At 45.8% G+C, this 16,879-nt stretch overlaps 1 protein-coding gene across 1 annotated transcript; it reads right to left on the minus strand.

Annotated features, from left to right (window-relative positions):
• Positions 1-296: 296 nt before the first annotated feature.
• On the minus strand, positions 297-16,629 carry LOC137268022 (cytidine deaminase-like). Its single transcript, XM_067802516.1, has 5 exons — positions 16,589-16,629; positions 13,467-13,586; positions 3,282-3,393; positions 2,457-2,514; positions 297-1,134 (listed from the first exon to the last, which is right to left on the minus strand). Exons 1-5 carry the CDS (start codon positions 16,614-16,616, stop codon positions 1,015-1,017), a joined length of 438 nt encoding a protein of 145 aa, XP_067658617.1. The 5' UTR covers positions 16,617-16,629; the 3' UTR covers positions 297-1,014.
• Between the last annotated feature and the right edge of the window lie 250 nt (positions 16,630-16,879).

Raw genomic sequence — 16,879 nt, forward strand, 5'->3', positions numbered from 1 at the left:
GAAAGAGGTCGCAATGCCCCATTATTCCCGAGTGTGGAAAGGTACAGGCGTCATTGGTACGGTTGTCTTATCGCTTAGATTAAAATGGGGCTCGAGTGGGTGACGGAAATGACACGAGAATTCGATGCATACATCACGTTTCAAACACATGTACAGATCGTGACACTCATCCATTGATGCGACATGGCGTACAGTGCAATCACAAACATTCCAACAATGCCACAGTGACATAATACAATATTTCAGCAGTAGTCCAAAGTGGTCGACGGCAAGAAAACCAAACACAAGGCCAGGTACGGAGACAAATATTGTATTCATCCAATCGTCCTCGTGTTTGTTTGCTGTTTATTCCACAATCATCAATATTCCAACTATATGGCGGCGGTCTCTAGATAATCGAGTCTGGGCCAGACAATCCAGTGATCTACGCTACTTGGATACGATGACGTATGTCAACCAAGTCAGCGGACCTGAGCATCCGATCCCATCTGTTGCCTTTAACGACAGGCATGGGTTGCCCAAGTCCAATTGTAAGGTTTTTTCGTTGTGAGTATCCCCATCCGGTGATCTTTTCAAGCCTCGGTGTTGAGGATCAGAATCCAAATATCGATGATATGCATCTCTTAAAGATATTCCTGGGCAATTACTTCAAGGAAGCAACGCTGGGAATATGTTGCTGCAACAGCTTTTATTTTCAAAATTCAAAAACACTTCAATTCAGTATCAAAATCCAAAACGTTTATCGGTAGATAATTATTATATTACTTGTTCCGATATTTGTTTTGCAACTGAATTGTTGCAACATGTGTTCCTGGTATCTGTGAAAACGCGTCTGTAGTCGATGATGGCGCACCCCGCCGAAATCAGTCACATGTAGAAAATGGCCATATCACAAGCAATAGGTGAGACCGTTGTGTGAATAAGCTACATTTGGAATACACCCTGTGTGCATATGGTACTGAAGTACAATGTTTCGAGATGAAACACGGTCGATATATTCAGAGTAACTAAGAATTAGACTCTTTCAGCTTGTAAAGAGGCCGGGGTGAAGGCGAACGGTATCAAGTCTCCCATCTGCACCTTTGTCCACGTCTTGTCAGGTTTGACCAGGTACAGATCCCAATTTAGTCCGAACTGTGAAATCAAAGGGTATCTGTTTAGATTGGCGTAAAAATCCGAACTCGAATAACAGTGATCATGAAGCTGAAAGTCCCAATGCCTCATCCATTTAAAAACATTGATTACAGAACAGACTCGTTTCCTGTTTACTGTGTTCCGTCAAACTGCGCAACTTAGTGCGATAACCAGTCGAGAATTTTGAGACTAATTCATTTAACTGGATACATAAACATTAATCAATATGATTTACAATGTCTAAGCACTTGTATATAGCAACACTACGCTCACTTAAATCCTTGCAAACAATTCGTGCAGCGTGCTCTGCCGTAGAGCTAGCTGTGACAAAGCTGTGAAACCTGGCAATGGCGGAAATCTCAAAACAAGGCTCTGCCGCTAGAAAAGTTATCTCATTGGGTGTTACTGAACTTCACTGAATAAGCACAAAAAACACATAAGAGTGAGTCAGATCCATTGTGAATTATTTTACGACCTCATCAAACAGGCGCAGTTTGTGATTTCTTTGTTAAAGTATTGCCGTCTAAACATCGACATAAAATATAGAAATACGGTATTATTAAAGTTTAAAATTAAACTTCATATGTAAATACCATTTTCTTATGAAACAAGGAATTGGAATTCAGTCTAACTAGAGTTATTTGTGGTGTCTATATTCACTCTCAAAGGAGAAAATTCGGATCGGCTGAAAAGTAGGTCATTGTCTGAATAGGTTATTAAGAGGTTCGTTACTTAACCGGTCCACTGATCAGTGTGCAGGCGATCGTCATTCTCAGTTCCATGGGGATTATACAAACTACACTGTGAGGCATCAGAAGCTTAACAGTAACAAATGTTATAGTTGGGATTATACTATCACTGTAAAGTAGAGATTCCTGTACTTTTGTCAGGTTGAGTTTTATCCAGCTTGAGATTTATCAGGGTTTCGAACCTGCGCTCTTAGAGTTGGCCATCTAATCGCCAGATCTAATCGCGATCTATCCCACTCCGCCACCGTTTGACTGTCATATTACCATGCAGGATGAGATGAGCTAGTAAGATTCCCCACAAGGATAGAAATGTGTGAAACCCATTACCGGCGTCTGCAGTGGTAATGTTGCAAGAACGTTGCCAAAACCAGCAGCGTAAAATCATACCCACTCACTCAATCACTCAAACCCAAAGCGTTGGGAAGTCTCAGTATTTGAACTGCCAAACAAGGTCACCGTCCAGCTATTTAAAGCCACATATCAACGTAACCTGACACTTGCTACATTGTTGAAATTCAATCAAACTCACCAAACTCGGATAATGGAAAGAAAATCTAAATTATAAAGTTTTACCTCAATGAAAAACTGTCGGCAGGCTCCGCAAGGTCCTTTGAATGAGTCCACTATGTCACTGAAATACACACACAAGAAACCCAGTCGGTGTTGTCAGGGGAGATAACTACCGCTCAGTTCACCTTCACCATGGCAACGTATGGTTGGACTAGCCCTAATCCCTTATCACGTCGTATCACCTGCTCTATATGCCATAACGAATAAGAACAAGTTGTCCCTACGAAAGTCAGGCATACTCGCCCTAACCTGACCCGCTCATCACTTGTGTAATGTTGGTGTAGAAAAATGTATCCAGGGATTTAAATATATCCTTCCACAAATATATCATGACCACTGGCACCCAAAAAAGACTTATTCCCCTTGTCCCGGTCAACACCATTTGGAAAAGTATCGTACATATTCGGAGTGATTAAAATGTATCATTCCGACAACGTTACTGAGACCACATGAACCAAAACGAGGCTTATTGCCCTTCTCCCGATCAACACCACTCGGAAATTATCGTAAATATTCGCAGCATATGGCTCAAATTCAAACTGATGCAGTGGGTGTGTTGAATTGTGGTGCCAACAGTTCGACTTTCCGAAAGAACACTTGAAATTAGACTGACGCTTACTCTCTGAATATATATATAATTTTGATAGTAACAAATAATGCCATTTAGGAGCCGCAGTGCGATGGAAGTTTCTGAGGAAATCTAGACTTGCTTCATATATATGAACTGAGATTTGGCACTGCACGGAGGGCTAAGCAATAGGGACAATAATGTGACTCGGGTACTGTGAGGCAGACGAACTTCAAAAGTATGAAATACAAAGCCCTTACCAGGAAACAACCGCTGCCCTGAACTTTCGATGACCTTTGGATAAGGCATTGGTCATAGCAACTCTTTCAGCGCATATGGTCAGGCTGTAGGAGGCATTTTCAATGTTGCATCCTGCAACAGTGACGAAACATGTTCAATACAGTGGCACCTTGTGATTTATCATGCTGCCTGCAGCACTGGTTCGGTAGCCTAGTGGTTAAACCGTTCACTCGTCACGCCGAAGACCCGGGTTCGATGCTCCACGTGAATACCACGTGTGAAGCTTTTTTCTGGTTTTTGAACTCCGCACTTAACAATATTCCAGCTGCATGTCGACGGGCTGCAAATAATGGAAATAAATGTCTGGACCAGACAACACAGTGATTGACATCATGGTCATCGACTGGGACGCGATGCGGTGTCAAGAAAGTCACGGAGCCTGACAAAATGATTCACTAGGCCAACCATGGGTTGCTGAAGATCAGTTCTATCCCCTACCGTTATAGCGTCCACACAACGTCTCCCTCACATGTCCTAATCCGTCAACACTGATTCCCTGGTCCAGTAAGAGGTCCGGCAACATGATTATAGTCTTTACATATTATAAACAACAGAATAACGGAGCAAAATATAATCACATAATGTACCTTCATACCGTCGCATGTCTGAGTAACAAACATAATTCGTCAAATTATAATCCTTTTCAACAGTTTGGATCTAAATATTGCGATATTCATTGTATATCAATGTTACCACATATATTTCCATGTTGCGTTGCCATGCTATATATAACATTTTTGATTAAATGTCATTTTTTATACTTACCTGGTAGAAAGCCAACAATGCCCACGTGAGTGGCGCTTACTCAATTTCTCTCATAACACAGTCTACAAAAAGTAGAGATGCGAGGTCAACATACGGGCGGTAGGTCACCCAGGTCACGAGATGACCTGGACACGTCATTCCCTTACCCAGCGAGGCAGACAACAAACCCTCAGGAGGGGAGGCTGGGCGGGAACTCCCGACTGTTGGCTTTCTACCAGGTAAGTATAAAAAATGACATTTAATAAAAAATGTTATATTTTTTACATACTTATCAGGTAAGAAAGCCAACAATGCCCAGAATGGCACAGAGGCGGAGGGCTGAGAGCGTGGACGCGAGACCTCGCCCGTGCGTCTCTACGTAAAGAGGAACCAAGAAACCCTGAGGAGAGCGATCCACCGGCATCCGCCTCCGCACTAGAGGGCGGGTAGGACACCAACCGCTGTCCGGACATCTCCGATAAGGAGGAGGGATCGGCCGACAACCCCGGAAGGGAAACCCAACACGAGAAAAGACAACTCAACACTGAAGGAGTGGAGAGAAGCAACAGAAAAGTTTATTTGAGGCAAAAAGGGTGTGTAGCTGAGGTCCCCAGCTTGGCACCATACGAGAGGCGGGGGAGTGTAGGCCGCCTAAAGAGGAGCAGCCCCGCGCCGAATTAAAGGGTAAGGGCCCCCGGTCTTTGCTGGGCAAAGACCTGGGGTCCTAGCCTTGAAATGGCCGCCAGATCCTCGTTGGAGAGGGTTCGTAAATAGTGGTTGGCGAACACCAAGCCCGACTTCCAGAAGCAGCCCGCCATGATGTCCGCCACCGCAATGTTGCGGTGATAAGCCATGGTGGCCGAGACGGCCCTGATCTCGTGTGGGTTGGTTCGAGTCGGAAGAGGTCTGTCCTGGCCTTTGTAGGCCGACCGAAGGTATACCCCAAGAGCTCTCCGATCAATCTCCCTTTTGCTCCTCTGGGAGTGAGGGAGGAAGAGCCTCCGCCGCCCCCGCCTAAGGGAGCGGGTACGGTCGGTATACACTCGGAGAGCCCTGACAGGGCAGTGAGAGAGTGCTCCCTCCTCCGTCGGGTCTACCAACGGCCCTAAGGAAGGGATGTGGAAGGTATGTCCCAGTTCGTCTGCCTGTTGGTTCTTGCAAACGAAGTCGGGGGCGAGGCCCAAGGACGCAGATCCTCCATCCGTGGCCTCAAATCTCAGGAGATCCGCCTGAAGAGCGTGAAGCTCCGATATTCGGGCCGCCGAGGCCATGGCCACTAGAAAGGTGGTCTTCACCGTGACGCGGAGGAGGGGAACCTCTTCCAGAGGCTCATAAAAATCTGACTTGAGGTGGTCAAGGACCACTGCCAGATCCCACTCAGGAGCCCTCGGCTTGCGCCGACCCTCCGCCTGTCGGAAAGACTTGATGAGCTCCCTCAGTACAGAAATGTCCAGTCCCGGCGACCTCTTCCTTATAACGGACATGATGGCCGCCAGATTGGTGTTAATGGAGGAGGCCTTGAGCCCTCGAACGTTGCGCAAAAGAACCAGATAATCAGCTATCTGGGGAAGAGTGGCAGAACCGGCCTCCACGCCGTTGTCTTCACAGAAGGAGGAAAAGGAACCCCACTGGAAGTCGTAGAGCTTCTGCATGGTTTTCCTCTGTGAGGAAGCCAAGGCCGAGGCTACTCGCTTGGAGTATCCACTGTTCCTGAGTCCCCTTTGAATACAAGCCAAACGTGCAGATCGAATACCTGAGGGTTTTCGTGAACACGGCCGCTTGGCTTGCTTATGAGAAGGTCCCTCCGGTGAGGGATCTGAACGGGATCCTGCAGACAGAGTTTGCGAAGGGGAACGAACCAGGGCCGGGCAGGCCACATGGGAGCCACCAGAAGCAGTCTGATGGACTTGGTGGTCTGAAGCTTGGTCACTACCTGTGCTAGAACCGCTGGGGGAGGGAAGGCATAAGCGTCCATCCCTTCCCACTCTAACGACAGTGCATCGACGGCCCAGGCCGCTGGGTCCGGCACGGGGGATACATAGATCGGGAGCTGGCAGTTCAGCCTGGTGGCAAACAGATCCAACATGGGCCTGCCGAACTGGAGACAGAGGGACTGAAACGTCCGCGGGTTCAGTTGCCACTCTGTCGAAGGAGGCGCGTCCGGCCGGGAGAGAACATCTGCCAGGACGTTCTTGGCTCCTGGAATGTGAACTGCACGGATGCTCAGGCAGAGCCTGTCTACCAGTTCGAACAGGCGGAGGGTCAGGTCTAGGAGAGGAGTGGCTCTGGTGGAGCCTTGACGGTTGATCGTCCAGGCTGCGACTGAGCTGTCCGTGTGGACCAGTAAGGTCTGGTGCCTGAGGGGAACGGACCAATGGAGGATGGCAAGTCGTACGGCGTCCAACTCCAGCACATTGATGTGCCGGTCCTGCTGGGCTGCCGACCAGGTACCTGCCGTCTGGTCCGACCCCAAGTGAGCGCCCCATCTTTGGGTGGAGGCGTCCACGAAAAGGTGACTGGTCGGGAGAGGTGTCCTTAGGGGAACTCCTTTGAGGACGTTGTCGTCCACTTGCCACCAGGTGAGGAAGTGTCTGAGGTGAGGTGGGAGACTTATTGGGTGAAGACAGTGGGTCTCCCTGACGTGCTCGTTGAGGAACACCTGAAGAGGTGGGAGCATCAGCCTCCCCCTTATGGTTAGGTCCTGGGCTGACGTCAGGAGGCCCAATATCCACTGCCACTGCCTGAGGGACAGGGGCTCTGATAGTGCCCGAGTCATCAGGGGCGCTAGCCTGGTCATCCGCTCCTTGGGTACAAAAGCCTTGAAGGCTACTGTATCCAGTATGGCACCTAGGTATTGGAGAGAGGTGGTTGGTACCAGGTCCGACTTCTCCAGGTTCACTAGCCACCCTAGGCGTCGAAGGAGGTGGATGACGAGGTCCCGTTGCGCCTCGAGAATGGAGGGCGAAGGGTTGTGAGCGAACCCATCGTCCAGGTACATAAGGAATTGGACCTGGAGTTCGTGGAGGAACTGGACGATGGGTTGGGTCACACGAGTGAACAGCCATGGGGCAGAGGAAATCCTGAACGGGAGGACATTCCACTGAAAGTGCCTGCCCCCCAGGACGAAACGGAGGTACCTGCAATCCGCCAAGTGAATGGGGATGTGCAGGTACGCATCCTGGAGGTCGAGGGACACCATGTAGTCCGAGGGCTCCAGTAACCGCATGACTGATGGAACAGTCAAGAGTCGAAAATATGGCGGCTGTTCGAGGTAGGAGGAGTTGAACTCCTTCAAGTCGTGAATCAGCCGCCATTTCCTCGAGTTGCGTTTGGGCCTGACAAAAACGGGGGAATAGAACCCGGGAGTCAGATCCTGGAGGGGGATTTCCTGAACTGCCCCCTTGGAGACTAGAGACTCCACCTGCTCTAAGGTGAGTTGGAACCTGACCGAGTCCATCGGACGTTCCACCGGAGAGCAGGTTAGAGGGGGCGGAGAGGAGATCGGGATGCGGAAGCCACGCTCCAGGATCCGACACACAAATGGGTCTAGTCCTAGCTGACGCCAGTTTGGGACAAAGAGGCTCAAGCGGCCGCCAACGGGTCTGTCGAATGGAGGAATGATAGGTGGCGGAAGGATTGGCGGGCACCAAGAGTCACTTCTTCTTGGACGTCCACTTGCCCTTGTTCCGCTTCCGCGGAGTGCCCTTGCTGGGGGTTTGGAATCCCTGGTTAGCCTGGCTGGGCTGGTTGGACTGGTTCGTGGGTCCTCGGCCACGACCTCCGAACCGAAGGTCCACCTTCCCTGTCCGCTTCCTAGGAGTGGATTGGTCTGCTGGAGGACCTCCCTGACGCTTGCGGGGGGTGGAGCCTGCTGAGGGTCCGCCACCCGTCATGATCCGATTGGTTAGGTCCTGCTGCTGGATCTCATGGCGAGTGCGGAGAGCTTCTGGGATTTCCCCCGCGAACAAGGTGTCTGCCGACACTGAGGCGTGACGGAGGGAGTCCCTAATCTCCGCAGGGAGATTAGTGCGCCCCAGGAAGCCTTCCCGTCTGAGGTTGGTAATGGCAGCTGAAATCCTAGCAGCCGACAGGGTGACTTGTGCCACTCCGCCAGCTACCGCTCCAAATGCCCTATACAGAGGTTCCTCACCCTGTTCCATCCCTGCCTCCTTGGCGAAAGTGGCCATAGCTTGGCAGGCGTGAGCAACATAGTTGCTCAGCCCCACAATGGATCTGGCCTCCTTGTCCAAAATGGATAAGGTGATTGTCCGACACCTTGTGGGGTACCCCAGCAGAAGCAACACGAGAGATATCGGGATCCAAGGAGGGAGGATCTAAAGGAATGGGCGAGTTCGCCACTGGAAGCCTGATCCTGTTTGTCTGAGAGGAGGAGCTGAGGGGTAAGGCGACCTGGTCCGGCGGTGGCAACAGCCTCCTTCAGTTCCTTAGCGGCTGCTTCAATGAAGCGGTGCGGAGGGAGGACTTTCCGAGGGGAGAGAACACAGTCTTCAGGGCAGAAAGACTCGCCTCTCGCCCTAGAAGCGGCAGAAGGTTGATCGTCCACCTCCGCCAACACCACACCGGTGTATTCCGCAATTGTCTCCAGTCTAGACGCAGAGTCAGAGACTGGAGGGTTAGGCTCTGGAAGGACAGGGTCGCTGTCATCCCCCACCTCCTCCGGGAGGATAGGAATAAGTGGAGGGTCTCTTGTGTTAATGAACTCCTAGAGGGGGAGGACCTGGGAGAAGGAGAGCGCCTCGGGGAGTGAACAGGCGTCCGCCTCCGGAGGCGGAGCGGAGAGGAGGGTTCCGCGGAACGTGCCGATGTGGGCGGACCAAGGCATTGATCAAGGATGGACTCCACTAACCCTTTAACGGAAAGGAGAAGCCTCTCTGAGCGAACCTGCTCCCTGTCACGAGACTTCTTCGCCTTTTTCTCCTTCCTTCTCTTCTTCTCCTTCCTCCCCTCCGGTGATACGGCTACGTCCTCCCTCAGGAGGGGCCGAGAGGGAGAGACGGAACGGGAGCGAGTAGCGCTCCCCTCTGGCATAGTCCTGATGGGGTCCGACTCCATTCCTGACTGAGAATCGAACTCCTCCGTCTCCTCGTGAATAACTAACTCCTCTGATGCGGAGGGAGAAGGAGGGCGGATGGGAGAGCGAGGCACCAATCGTCTAGATGATGCCGAAGACACTGGTGAACCTGCGGAAGGCGCTGCCTTCTTCCGATGAGACTCCCTCTCGCTCTTCCTAAGTACTGCCAGGTACTGACGAAAGTCCCGCTCAGAGAGGACCTCACACTCTGCACAAGTGTTATCCGCAGCGCAGGGACTCTTGCAAAGCCTACACAATGTGTGAGGATCCCACTTAGCCGACTTCCTAGTGCCGCACTGAGTGCAGAAGGAGGCGAATACCATGGTGGAACGCACGACAGGGTACGCTGCCGAGGGGTGACGGCAGAGTAAACTCCTATCCGAGGAGGATAGGCACGTCACAAGCGAATGGTCCGACCAGGCGGAAGGTTCGCCTGTCCTCCGCCTCTCCGTCAAGGCGAAAGGTCCGCCAATGCTCCTCTACACCACACAAGGGTTGAGGGGAACGACAGAAGAATCTCCTAGTGAAGGGTCCGCATAGGCGGAGGGTCCACCTGACCCCCGCTACTGCGCACAAAGGCGCAGGTGAACGATTGTTAAGGAACCCCTAACGAAAGGTCCGCTTGGGCGAAGGGTTCGCCTGTCCTCTGCCTCTCCGTCAAGGCGGAAGGTCCGCCTATCCGCCAACCCGCCTATCCGCCAGCGAGTAACGCGGAAGCCCGACAAGGGTCCGAGTGCACGAGCCACACAAGCGTGAACCGAGACACAATCGGGACACCCGTGAAGCACGTGCAAGTGGGACGACGGCCGACGACCCACAAACTGCTGGCAAGAAAGAAAAAATCAGCTAGTCGCTGATAACGAAAGACACCTAAAAGCGACTAGAATGATGATAGTAGAGAGAGAGAGAGAGAGATAGAAAAATGCAATGAACAAAGCACACACTTAACTAGAATCCAGTAGAGCGGCCAAGCAACACATCTTGACTCGCTCGTCTCTAGTAAGGGAATGACGTGTCCAGGTCATCTCGTGACCTGGGTGACCTACCGCCCGTATGTTGACCTCGCATCTCTACTTTTTGTAGACTGTGTTATGAGAGAAATTGAGTAAGCGCCACTCACGTGGGCATTGTTGGCTTTCTTACCTGATAAGTATGTAAAAAATATGTTACTGTAAATAGCTAAATAGCTTGTTTCTTTAATGCTTTATTCTTGTCTTCTTATTTCTTGTCACAAATCTTGTTACAAACACAGATTGACTGAAAAAGATGAAATGCTATCTTATTATTTAACCTTATGACAATTTCATTGTTCACTAGTTTCATTGAGCGTAATGGATATATATTATAAGGTGAGCTAACAGGTGACATACTAACACATGCAAAAAATATGTGTCTGCTGAAATGGATAACATAGAACTATCTTTGCTTCAACATACTAAATATAGTCTGGTTCATAATTATTGAGAATTTTTCTTCTTACTTTGACCTATCCTAACACCTCAACTGATTCACTGATACTTAAAACTAAGTAATGGTATAAGGGAGGTAACTCATCTTGGCCTACTGAGTATAGTACAATTAGAGTTACCTCCCCTGAATTTGTAGCAGACGTCATTTTCCTCAGCACTGTGAACAATGTCTGCTGAAGATAAAAGAAGGTTGATTTTTGAGTTGTGTAATCAAGGAATTGATGATGTAAATACATTGGCAGAGAGAACAGGAACTCCTCTTTCTACTGTGTATAGGATTGGGAAGAATTTTAAAGAGGGAAAGGATTTTGGGCACCAGAAAGGAGCAGGGAGACCCAGAAAATTGGACTTCTCAGATCGCGTCCGGCTGGGAATTTGTAGCGTCTAAATAGCAAAGGGCAAGCATCTCCAACATCAGGTATGAAATGATAGAAAGGGGATCAACAGTTGTATCAAAATCTACAGTTAGAAGAAATTTGATTGATCTTGGATGGGAGAAAAAGACTGGAATTCCTTCTCCTCTCATGAGACAAGAACATAAAGACAGGCGTGTTGAGTGGTGTTTGGCACATGAAAACTTTGACTGGGAAAATGTGATTTTTACTGATGAAAGCTCAATATGGGTATATCCCAATAATGTGAAAATATGGACAAAATCTGCGTCAGCACCGTTGTATCGACGACCTAAATACTGCCCAAAGTTTCATGTATGGGGAGGGATATCCTTATTAGGAACGACCCCGGTGTTTGTGTTTGAGGGAAATCTGACAAGTCAACGCTACACTAACATATAAGATAATTTTCTCCTTCCAAGTGCACATGTGTTTTATGGAAATGACTGGATTTTGCAGCAAGATAATGATCCTAAACACACCGCAAAACATGCCAAGCAGTGGTTTCAGGAGAAAAATGTGACTGCATTACCATTTCCTGCATATAGTCCTGACTTAAATCCCATTGAGAACATTTGGGGGATGATGAAGGAATGTGTGAATCAAAAGGGGTTGACAAAAATTGAAGACATGAAGAGAGAAGTGGTCCGATACTGGGACAGCATAACTCACGAGACACTAACCTCTCTGATAGGAAGTATGCCTACCCGTCTTAGACTGTGCCGTGAAGCTCAAGGAGACTTGATAAAATATTAAATTGTTACCTACACAACATGAAAAGGTCAGTTCACTTTCACAATACATTCAATTTTATCTGATTTGTTCTCGTTTAATAATATGAAATGCTTTAGCTATTCTCAATAATTTTGAACCATACTGTATATATGTGAGTAACATAGTATTGCATTTAAGGTTACCACTTCATGTATAAGTTAAAAGTGTAAGTGCTTTAACATTGTTTTAGACCTTCTTAATTTGGGGACTTGACTTGGCCATGTGGATGCTGAGAGCACATGACACGATATGAATAACCCAAAGCATTTACTCCCCTTATCAGATGGGGAAGGATATCTTAAGACAGGTTGAACAGAATCTTAAATGAAATAGGAATGTAAATTTCAAACTTAAGTGAGATGGGAATGATACAAATTTGGAACTTAAGGAAACGAAAAATGATTCTCTGTATGAATAATTAATTGATTTTGACCACAACAGTTATCCTGTTATATATATTATGTGTTACCATGCTATATACTGAACAGCAAAGGAAACGCAACTCCGGCCTTTTGATTTTTAATAGAAGACACAGACATGAACGCTTACTTTTATAAGATTCCATTTTTTAAAAATTGCGTTTCCTTGGCTGTCAGTAAATGTTACGTTATATGTGTCATCACGTTATCTGTTACCAAGTTATCTATGTTACCATGTTACCTATGCTCTACCATGTAATAACTGTTACCAAGTAATCTAACTTACCATGTTAAATATGTCACCATGTTATCTATGCTATCATTTCATCATATTACCATGTTATCTAACCTACCATGTTCTATATGCCACCAAGTTATCTATGTTACCATGTTATCATGTTACCAATTTATCTAACTTACCATGTTATATATGTACCAAGTTATCTATGTTCCCATGTTGTCTATGCTACCATGCAATAAATGTTACCAAGTTACCTAACTTACCGTGTTACCTAGCCTACTATGGTATATATGTCACCACGTAATCTATGTTACCATGTTATTTATGTTACTGCATGTCTATGTTACTATGTTACTTGTTTTCTATGTTACCAAGTTATCTATCTTACCATGTTATCTATGTTACCAAGTTATCTATGTTACTATTCCATGTCACCATGTTATCTATGTTACCATGCTATCTATGTTACCAAGTTATCTAACTTATATATGTTACCAAACTATCTATGCTATCATGTAATAAATGTTACCAAGTTATCTAACTAACCCGGTTATCTGTGTTACCATGTGGTACTAAGTTATCTAATGTACCAAGTTATCTATGTTACCAAGTTATCTAACTTACCAAGTTATCTATGTTACCACGTTATATATGTTACCAAGTTATCTATGTTACCATGTAATAAATGTTACCAAGTTATCTAACTTAGATTATCTGTTACCATGTGGTACTAAGCTATCTAATGTACCATGTAATCTATGTTACCAAGTTATCTATATTACCAAGTTATTTATGTTACCAAGTTATCTATGTTACCACGTTATATATGTTACCAAGTTATCTATTTTGTCATTCCATCATGTTACCATGTTATCTAACTTACCATATTATATATGTTACCAAGTTATCTGTTACTATGTTTGTTACCACAGTATATGTTACCAAGTTATCTATGATACCATCGCATTTGTATTACCATGCTGTCTATGTTACCCTGTTATGTTACCATGTTACCTGCGTATGTATCCCCACTTTCTGTCAACACTGCACATCCAACATGAAAATTGCTGTAGGGACAGTAGGCACATTTCTTCACTTCGAGGGCAGCATTGACCAGTTCTTGTAGTTTCTCATCTGGAATCAGACATGGATACCATTAGCTCTTCATGTGACCCACAGTGGTTTGTGACTGAGTTGACATCGCAACATCGTATCTGAATGCCGAACTTACTAACTAAAAGAACATTTTAATAACTACACGTATGTGATCACAACTGCTGTCGAACTGACAATATCGCATGAGACAAAGACGTATTTGGAACTGATTACATAGTCTGTCAAGGTTTGTTATCCAGCTAACGACATCGCATGTAACTAAGCACTCGTCACATGTGCCAGCTTTGCCGAACTACCTTGTACTTGACTAATTTTGCTGCCGAACTTGCCATATACTGCCTGGCAAAGCTTGTTGCCTAACAAATAAACATTGTATTGAAATTGTATGCGAAACTGACTTTATTGTATCTGTCTGGTCGTCAAAAAGACGTCTGTATCTGTAAGCCTGTCGAGGCCATTTGGGAGGCCATTTGGGAGGCCATTTTCTTCAGCGTTATTACCGTTATTACAGGGCGATCTTAGGGCTAATTCCTATACATTTACCCAAACTTAGTCTTGGTGTTAGGTTGTTTTGTACAACAGCATCCGTGGGACACGCGTTATCATGCTATTTGCATCCGTTTGGCACATGATTTACGAGGTTTCATACCGGCGTAATATTAAGGGCAGACCTTCCAAGAGCGTGGGCAAGCACTCCTTGACCACCAGCGGAAAGTTCCGGTTAGGTTATTCGACTGGATATCCTGTGCATGAGAAGACGTTGTGTTGCCATCACGGCCGCTCTGTAGAAAGTTAAAACCCTGACTGACTTCTTCTGTTCCAACAGTTTCATCTGTGTGAAGTTCGCGCTGGGTATCATGGAACGTCATACACTATTTTCCCATAAAATGATGCCAGAATCTAGTGTTCATCATCTGTATTGTGTATAACACCAGTGAGATACGCGTAATTTCACTATAATGCACACACAACTGTGGGATTTCATTTCACAAAAAAATTCAAGATTTCAACTTCATTAGGTAATGTATCTGATCTGTTAACCAAAAAATCCAATTGAAACACAACGCAATGTAGAATCACATTTCAGGGAGTGAGCGAGTTTTGTTCTTCGCCGCACTCTGCAATATTCCAGCTATATGGCGGCGGTCTGTAATTAATTGAGTCCGGACCAGAGAATCCAGTGATCAACAGCATGGGTATCGATCTGCGCTAATGGGAACCATCTTTATATGAAGTGATTTCTGTGTAACTCGGACTGCTGTCTAATTTGGGCTTTTTCAGTCGGTCGCCAGCCATTCCGTATTAGACAGAGTGAACTGTTTGCAGTTTTGACATGATGACGTGTCAGCCAAGTCAGCAAGCCTGACCACCCGTTCCCGTTAGTCGCTTCTTGCAACAAGCATAGTCGCCTTTTATGGCAAGCATGGGTTGCTGAAGGCCTGTTCTACCCCAGACCTTCACGGGTCAAAATCACCTTTCAAATCTCTGCTACCATACTGCATAATACATCAATACAGATGGTAGATTTTACTGTCTATATTTTGACAAGTTAAGGAAACATTCATATTTATTCATTTAAATGATATAATTTTCTAAGATGTGTCCACTGTACTACCTGTGCGAAATTAAATCTGTCTTGAAATACTTAAATGTAATGAACTTACTTCTATATAATCTGTTCATGGGAACACACAAGGGAACATAAGAAAGTACAAGTTCCTTCATTTATTTCCAGAGTTTCACCCACAGAGCCGTACGTACCTTGTGAGGAAACCTGGAAAAGACTAAAGGAACACTTGTACTTTCATGTGTTCCCTTATTTGTTCATAACTGATTATACAGACCTTTCGGTTGAGTCATTGTTAAGTACAGGTTCATGTACTGTTTGTCATCACCACGTGAAGAAGGGTTTCTATATGACCTATATCGTCACTGTTACCTGCTCTAATTCAAATGTTTGCTGAAAGTACATACATATCATACATCGCGTTTACTTCACTTTTTCCAGAATCTGGGTTGGTTTTTGTTGGTACAATTATAAGACTGACATTTAGTCAGAAATGGAGATATCCTATCTGAAAATAAATAAATAATTAAATAGATAGATAGATAGATAGATAGATAGGCGCTGGACCTAACCCACTCGTCTGATACATCATACATTTCTACAACCGCTGACGATCACCAGGAAGTACACACCTGATTTAAAAAAAAAAAACAACCATTAATATTTAGTGAGTGCTTCGATTCTGCAGTGCCATAAACATTGTGCAATTGTTTCCCAAACACCACAGTTATTGTACCCAATCACATCACAGCTAAATATTTATGTTTGTTGGGAGAATAGTCACACAAGGTGTGCACTTTGTTATGTGCGTCAGTATTGTCTGTGTTCTGACGTGGCGGTGTGACATTGAGGGAAGCGGTCCTAAAATCTACATCTTCGGAGTGAGTTGGTGAGTTTCAGCAATATTCCAGCTACATGCGGCGGTCTGGTAAAAATCGAGTCTGGACCAGACAATCCAGTGATCAACAGCATGAGCATCGATCTGCGCAGTTGGGAGCCGTTGACAGTTTGACAGAAAGGAAATCTATTGAGCACAGATTAAACTAAACATGAATCTATGATAAATAAATAAATAAATAAATAAATAAATAAATAAATAAATAAATAAATGAATGAATGAATGAATGAATGAATGAATGAATGAATGAATGAATGAATAAGGAGAGTGGGATGACGATGACTGATGATCAGGAAATCATCATCGTTATCATCATCACCATCTAGTACATTTCTAAGACAGCCCTGAATGTGGATTATCAACAAGATAACCTACTGATGAATATCCAAAGTTTGAACACGGACAATGGCGACCCAGCTTTTAACGACCACGTGGGTTGACGATACGCGACCCTTTTTTCAGTGCAATACGTAGCAACCATGAGGAGCCATAACGGTCGCCACAACTGCCAACCCTGATCTGGTACGGGTCTATTGTTTCCTTACAACAACTTACCAAGCTCCTCAAATGGCTTCCCATCCATCGCCTCTGCTGGCGAAAGCAGCGACACCTACTCTTGACCGTGAGAGAAATAAACAAGGGAGCGGAATTTTTTTAAATTTACAAGCCTGTCACGTGATTTCGATGTGTTCGCTGTGGACGCTCGTGGCCCAAGTAACAATAAATCTAGACTAACCTCCAGTCTTTGAAAATATAAACTTGTGATTGAAATTAACAGCGTCAATGTATTTGAAAAGGAACAAAACTGAGATGGACGAATCGATGTAATCACTAGAAGAAATATGG

This window comes from Haliotis asinina, chromosome 16 (assembly GCF_037392515.1).
Source record: "Haliotis asinina isolate JCU_RB_2024 chromosome 16, JCU_Hal_asi_v2, whole genome shotgun sequence".
NCBI classification, from domain to species: domain Eukaryota; kingdom Metazoa; phylum Mollusca; class Gastropoda; order Lepetellida; family Haliotidae; genus Haliotis; species Haliotis asinina.

Coding starts and splice junctions, on each gene's coding strand:
- LOC137268022 (XM_067802516.1), bottom strand. CDS start 16,616: ATGGATGGGAAGCCATTTGAGGAGCTTG. Junction 3,394..13,466: donor AAGTGGGGATACATACGCAG/GTAACATGGTAA, acceptor TCACTGTTGCAG/GATGCAACATTGAAAATGCC. Junction 2,515..3,281: donor AGGGCAGCGGTTGTTTCCTG/GTAAGGGCTTTG, acceptor TGTGTATTTCAG/TGACATAGTGGACTCATTCA.